Source organism: Centroberyx affinis, unplaced genomic scaffold, assembly GCF_046629955.1.
Source record: "Centroberyx affinis isolate AG114_WGS23_722 - 3 ecotype Tasmania unplaced genomic scaffold, CSIRO-AGI_Caff_v1 ptg000805l_1, whole genome shotgun sequence".
In the NCBI taxonomy this organism is placed as follows: Eukaryota; Metazoa; Chordata; class Actinopteri; order Beryciformes; family Berycidae; genus Centroberyx; species Centroberyx affinis.
The window spans coordinates 21,943-29,044 of record NW_027279408.1 but is presented as its reverse complement, the minus strand read 5'-3'; the positions used below and the strand labels follow the sequence as shown (position 1 = coordinate 29,044).

Here is a 7,102-nt window from a genome sequence, read left to right as displayed (position 1 = left end):
TAATCAACGAGAAATTAAGGAATAAAACGTTAAAAATAATAATTACACAAGAAGACTTATTAATTTCACTTTATTTGTGTGGTGTATAGCCTGCTGCATAGGCCTAATGTAGTTTTATTTGGTCGGCCTTCATTAAATACTCTCATACTGTATTCATGATTATCATTGTTCTTCTTATTTTTTATCATTATTGAAACAAAATGGCAATAATAATAATAATAAAAATAATAATAATAACATAATAATAATAATAGCCTAATAATAATATGTTGTCGACTGTTATCTCTTTTCACCTGATTTTTATATGGATTCAAAAACGATACTTTCTCATGTTATACAGGCTAAGTGTGGCCTACATGTAATTCTATTGTTAATTTATCAGTTATTGGCAACATTTGTATTCATCTAAATATTTTGAGGAGGTCACGTAACGTAACGCGGTGATAATAGTGTGTTTTTAGGCCTTCCTTTAAAGCCAGTTTGCACTTTGATTGACAGGCTTCCAGGGATGGAGTCGATGCCCGGCCAGCTTCCAGCGGGACGAGACGCCAGCTCTTCCCCCAGCTCAAAGCAGGACGCACAAAGCTTCACCAGCCCCAGCTCGCTCAAACCAAACCAAGTCAGTGAGACTTCTCTGTACGGGGTTCCCATCGTGTCTTTGGTCATAGATGGTCAGGAGAGACTCTGCCTGGCGCAGATCTCCAACACCTTGCTGAAGAACTACAGCTACAACGAGATCCACAACCGCCGGGTCGCGCTGGGCATCACCTGCGTCCAGTGCACTCCTGTCCAGCTGGAGATCCTGCGGCGCGCCGGGGCCATGCCCATCTCCTCCAGGCGCTGTGGCATGATCACCAAGCGGGAGGCCGAGAGGCTCTGCAAGTCATTCCTGGGCGCGCACAACCCCCCAAAGCTACCGGAGAATTTCGCTTTTGACGTCTCTCACGAATGCGCCTGGGGCAGCAGAGGCAACTTCATCCCCGCTAGATACAACAGCTCCAGAGCCAAGTGCATCAAGTGCAGCTTTTGCAACATGTATTTCTCCCCGAATAAATTCATTTTCCACTCCCATCGCACGCCAGAGTCCAAGTACACGCAGCCGGACGCGGCAAACTTCAATTCGTGGAGACGCCATCTGAAACTGTCGGACAAAAACTCACCCGACGACGTTAACCACGCGTGGGAGGATGTTAAGGCCATGTTCAACGGGGGGAGCAGAAAGAGGACGCTGCCTATGAGCGGGTCGGAAATGTCCTCTTCGATGAAATCTCAGGCGTCATCCAGCCTCGCCCAGACCAGCTCCCCCGAGATCCCCCACAAAACTTTGCGGTGCGACGAGGACCGGGTGAATAATAACCTCAGTTTGGCGAACGGCGCGCGGAGCTACCCAGTGATCCCAGTGCCCAGTAAGAGTTTTGGCATGCTTCAGAAAATCCCCCCGCCCCTGTTCCCCCATCATCCCTATGGCTTCCCCGGGTTTGGCTTGTGTCAGAAGAAGGACGACGGCGTGGCGGAGCCGAACAAAACCAACGTGTCCGGTGTGTTTTGGCCTGGAGCGAAGGACGCCATCTACCCGACTTTCCCCATGTTCTGGCCCACAGCTGGCGGCCTCCCCATGCCGCCCTACCCGGGCTCCCCGCCCAAACCTCCCGCAGAGCTGCTCGGCGTCCGGCAGGGTGAGCTCGATTTATCGGACCAAAGCGACCGGGGCGCAAACACACCCAAAGACAGCAGCCACCACCAGCAGCAGCAGGACGGAGAGCGCTGCCCCAGCTCCCAGTCCACCAGGAACGACGAGGACAAGTCCGGCGACGAGACTTCCCCGAGGAAGATCAGCTACATCTCGGCCTTCAGACCCGTGGTCAAAGACGCAGAGAGCATCGCCAAGCTCTACGGCAACCGGGACACCTACAGCGTGCGGCCCGGCTACCTGTCCCCGGATTTTGTCAGCGAAAGCTCCAGTTACAGGTCGATATCTCCGGACAGGGACAGCGTGGTGGATGACGATGACCCCGACGTGGACGTGGAGACGAACCGGGGACAGGACGAGGAAGAAGAGGACTCGATCCGGGTCTCGGCAGGAGGAGACCGTCGCGGCTCCCCCGTGCCGGACCAGGTGCCATCCGGTGCCGAAGAGAGCCAGGAGCAGCCCGCCCCCAGTCCCAGAGCGGCTTCACCTTCAGCAGAAGAGCTGCATGCTGGGTCTTCAGATGAGGACCGGCAGATCCGCAATGGCTCGCCGCTTTATGAAGTAAGATTAGATTAGATGAAGTTTTAATGATACAAGTAGGGAAATCGAGTTACAGAGGTTAGGATAAGAATAGGACAAATAAGAGAGTATTGAAGACAGCAGAACAACTAGCCTAATTGTGAGAAAACAGAAGGCCTGTAACAAGTAATAATAATATGATCAATAGGACTGTAATTTCGCCAGGAATCCACATTAAATCTGTTAAACTTATTTTCTTTTCACATTATTATTAAGAATATGGTTCAGGGCAGAAACGGGCGGACTGTATTGGTTAGTTAGTGCCGAAGTGCCCATGAGCAAGACAGCGAGTCTCTACCAGTCTGAGCCGACCTTGACCTCTGACCTCCTACTGGAGTTCAAGAGAAGAACGAATCAGTAAAGAGTCACCTTATTATTTAAACTTATGTATCACGTATCATTTTGGCGTTCTCATTTCGCTCATTTTACTGTTACGGTTTGTTACCAATAGGCTGCCTTTAATTTAACCCAGGCTATATTTAGGCCTACACATATTTCTTTCATTCTTAAATTTGTGTGTTCTTAGTATTCTTCATAAGACATTTTACTCCAGACTGCAATATAAATAGCCTACTTTCTATTCAAACGCTATGAAACCCCTTTTCATCATTTGAGGGCGCGTGTTTCTTTTTAGAGGCATTTCAGCATCTTCATACCAAATTGCGGGGCTCTTGGTTTTTTCAAGACGGGCCTCAATTATGTGAAGGATGATTGTTGGAGCCGCGAGACGGCGGACCTGCCCACCCGGAGAATAGGTGGAGAAACAGGAAATGACATATAATTGGGGCTTCGTATTAAACATAATTGTCTGGTTAATTTCGCAGGTGTACACCCATGAAAAGGACGCGCACGCGCTTCTGAACGAGCCCTCGTCGTTTGGGTCGAAACAATCGAGCAGCCCACGCCGATCCAATGGTAATTATTGGTCCAATTTATCGTATGGTTTTAATGCAAATTTGATTTTTTTATCATTATTATTATTTTTTACTGAAAATCTTCACTTATTTATGTATAGGTGTGCTTCACGTCTCGGAACAACACAGTCAACGCAATCCCACATCCTATCAGGACCAAAAGGACAGACAAGGTGTGTGCGTTTATTTTATTTTATTTTTATTTTATTTCATTTTATTTTATTGGGTTATTTTATTTTAAAGGTTCCCATGTGCTCATTCCATCTTTCTAATTGGATATTATATTTTTCATAGAATAAGCCTTTCACAACTTTGTCATAGCTTGTTTGTAAAATAAATGTTTCAATATTGGTTTTACTGTTTTGTGCAGCCGACGGAGCTTTACGCATCGATATTAGCGTCCATGAAAAGGATCTGGAGAACATGGCTAAAGGTAAGGATGCCGTCAGGGCCAAAAGGGAAAACAGGGCAGAAAAGCAAATTAGGTGAATGAATTATCATCAGCAAATACCTGTTTGGATTGTTATTGAGTGTATAGCCTATACAAATTCACTTATTTAATATTTATGTAGCAGTCCAACGTTGCCGACAGGGCCTGGCCACCACGATCAATTAGGACACAACATAATTGATTAACACGGATATTTATTTATCATCTTTATTGTTTAAATGTACCAAAATTAAAGAGATATCATTAGCTAGCCTAATGTTATGCCTATAGCCTAAGTGTGAGTTTTTTAAAACCATAAATAACCGTTTAGCCAGTGCTATTTTTTATAGCCTATACACAAATATATATGTATAGTTATATATATATTTATTTATTAAAATGTATTTTAATTGTATTAAAACAGTGAATTCCGCCCTCAATTTAAATTCATCTGCCTATAAACCCAAGGTAGCTATAGCTTACTAAAGATGACGGGCCAAATTTTTATTTTGAATTTACATGTTGTAGGCCTTGAGTGTTTCCTCGTTGTTAACCACTTAATCACGAGACACGGAGTTTGACTTATTATTGTAAGAGGAAATCGTTTAGAGGCTATTAATATTTTAACGAACAGAGCCATAACCCCGAGGCAAGCCAGCTAATTATTTTACAACGCTTGGAAAAACCCTGGGACTCCATTATTATCGTATCAGGCTTCAGGCAATGCATGGCAATTACTTTGGCAGCGAGCAAAAGAAACCAATGAAATGGTTGTTATCAGGGATGTAAACCCACCTGAAGTCAGTTTACCAGGCTGACATGAATCTTTATGCTGTGAAATTCATAATAAAGCAGAGGAAGTTCTATCAAACTGATGTGAGTTATATGAGGATAAGGTCAAATGAGGGGAAAAAACACATTTATGCTTTTTGAAACATAGTGATATTGGTGGTTGTTTGCATTATTATGGTTTACTCACCTACTTATTCACCAATACATCACTGCTTGTTATTCAGAAGTAGGTGTCACACAGAGGACGTTTTGTGGATGAATAATGAAATTTGGTCCTATAGCAGATGAAAAATATTCTGCATTTCTGTCTGAGATGATGTTGAAATTGATGCAAAGCCTTTTTTGGGTTTGCAGAGGAACTGCAGAAGCAGCTTGTGGAACAAGTGGAGCTGAGGAAAAAGTTGGAGAGAGAATTTCAAAATTTGAAAGGTAGGCCAAATGTAAGTCTCACTAGATCAAAGCCACAAGACTCGATAAATGTATTTTCTTTTTTAAATCTTGGGAATATTAAACTCTGTCTGTGTTTGTAGCCTAAATGTTAGAGGGAGAGCCTTTATTTACTCTTGGATTTAGGACTGTATCTTCAAATTTATGTCCACAATGTCAGAAAGTTTCCCTCTGATGTGGCCTTCCGTACTCTTCAGATAATTTTCAGGATCAAATGAAGCGTGAGCTGTCCTACAGAGAGGAAATGGTCCAGCAGCTGCAGATTGTTAGAGGTTGGTGCCTCCATAGATTATCAGTCTAAACCGGATGTAGATCAATGCTCTTTAAGTTTATGGGGAAATGTTGAACCACAAAAAGAAGTTTAAGTAACATAGGCCGTATTAATCAATCCGAACCAGCTGTGCTCTAAACCTAAAAAGGAAAAGTGACACTTGCATATTGAAATATTGGCAATTTGTGTCCAGCCTTTTTCCTGTAAACTCGATCCATTTTTTCTACTGCAGTTGAGTAAATTCTTATGATATCAAAGGGAGAAATTGAAACCCCATTGTTTTGTTTGCAAAGGTTATTTTCTCCTAAATCATGCTCTGGAAAATTGAATGGACAGACCATTATGTAGTGCTGTATCGGTTACATGCAGTAGACAGCAACTAATGCCACCCTTTAAAGGATTGGTTTCATGTTACAGCAACACAGTAGTTTAAATACAGGGTTCAAGTACACAGAGGGGTCACTCTAAATACCATAGGGGCAAACAGCATACATTACAGCCATCCACTTCAGATGTTATGTAGCAGCTCATATTTTCTTTTTTTCCTTTTTATTCCTTTTTTTTTTTTTTTTACATTTTTTATTTTTATTCATTTTTTTTTCATGTTTTGCTAGACACATTGTGCAGCGAGTTGGACCAAGAGAGAAAGGCTCGTTATGCAATACAGCAGAAGCTAAAAGGTAATTTTATACGGTCCAAAAAAGGAGCAATTGAACTTGAATAAATGTCATTATTGCCCAACCATAAATATGCAAGTGCTACTTTTTTTGAGGCTCTCCAATGATCAGTGTGATCAGTTTGTTAGACAAGTGAATTTGACGATTTTTGAAATATACTGAACAAAAATATGAACGCAACATGCCACAATTTCAAAGATTTAAGTTAAAGTTCATATCAGAAAATCATTTGATTGAGAGAAATCAGGGATGTAAACAAATTTGTGCACAAGATTGGAGAGAAATAAGCTTTCTGTGGATGGAATATTTTATTTTAGCGAATGAAACATGGGACCAAAACTTTACATGTTGCATTTATATTTTTGTTATAGATTACATGTAAGAAAAACATTAGAAAAAACAACTTACACATGATTATTTGAACAAGAATTGATGTTCAGATCGTGTTAAAACCAGCTGTGTAATTCCCCCCCACATGTTCTCATTGATGGACCCCTTCCTCCCTAGAAGCTCATGACGCCCTTCACCATTTCTCCTGCAAGATGCTGACCCCCCGCCACTGTACCGGAGCCTGCACCTTCAAGCCCCCTCTACTGCCACCCTAGTGGACGCCCGCCGCACCCTCCACCTGACCCCAGATCAGCTCATTTTACGCCAGCCAAAAAACAGTTCCACCTCAAGAGTTCTCCTGTATTCACTTACCACCTGTAACCCAAGGATTACCGACCCGCAGATACACTATCGATTTTAGCACTTAAGTGAATACGCCGAGACTTGCATCGAGCTGAACTCTCGAGTTAGGAGATCAGGATGTACCTAAAAAAAAACATGGAGTTCATTTTATGTTATGATGAAAACACTGGATTGTTGATGTGAAGCTGCAAAGCTCTTGAGAAACGCCCAAACCAAGGAGTCTGTTTGAATCAAAATCGTCTGCTCTTTAGATATCCTGAAAAAAACCCCACAAAAAACAAACCCAACCCTATTAATATACATATATATATCATGTGACGATGTGCAATGACTTGTATTGTGATATTAAGTTCAAATGTATCTCATTATTTAGCTTTTGTTGCTTGTTTGACCATATTATGTGTTTTTACATATATTTGTTATTTATTCTGTGTCTTTGATTTAATTTATTTGTTTAGATTATTTGTAACACTGTATGTTGTTGACGTTAAGCACTTTAAATGGGCTAACATTTCTGAATTGGACCATGCTGTAACCCCCTATACCAAATTCTTTTATCAAAAATATAAGGATCTTTATGTTTTAATAGAGCACATTATTATGAGCACT

The 7,102-nt window shown here is 42.0% G+C and overlaps 1 protein-coding gene across 1 annotated transcript; it reads left to right on the top strand.

Moving 5' to 3' along the window:
- Window positions 1-508: 508 nt before the first annotated feature.
- LOC139644959 (SKI family transcriptional corepressor 1 homolog-B-like) lies at window positions 509-6,444 on the top strand. The gene is made up of 8 exons (XM_071520507.1): window positions 509-2,251; window positions 3,094-3,184; window positions 3,285-3,356; window positions 3,554-3,616; window positions 4,760-4,834; window positions 5,050-5,124; window positions 5,738-5,803; window positions 6,308-6,444. Exons 1-8 carry the CDS (start codon window positions 509-511, stop codon window positions 6,403-6,405), a joined length of 2,283 nt encoding a protein of 760 aa, XP_071376608.1. The 3' UTR covers window positions 6,406-6,444.
- Window positions 6,445-7,102: the final 658 nt, after the last annotated feature.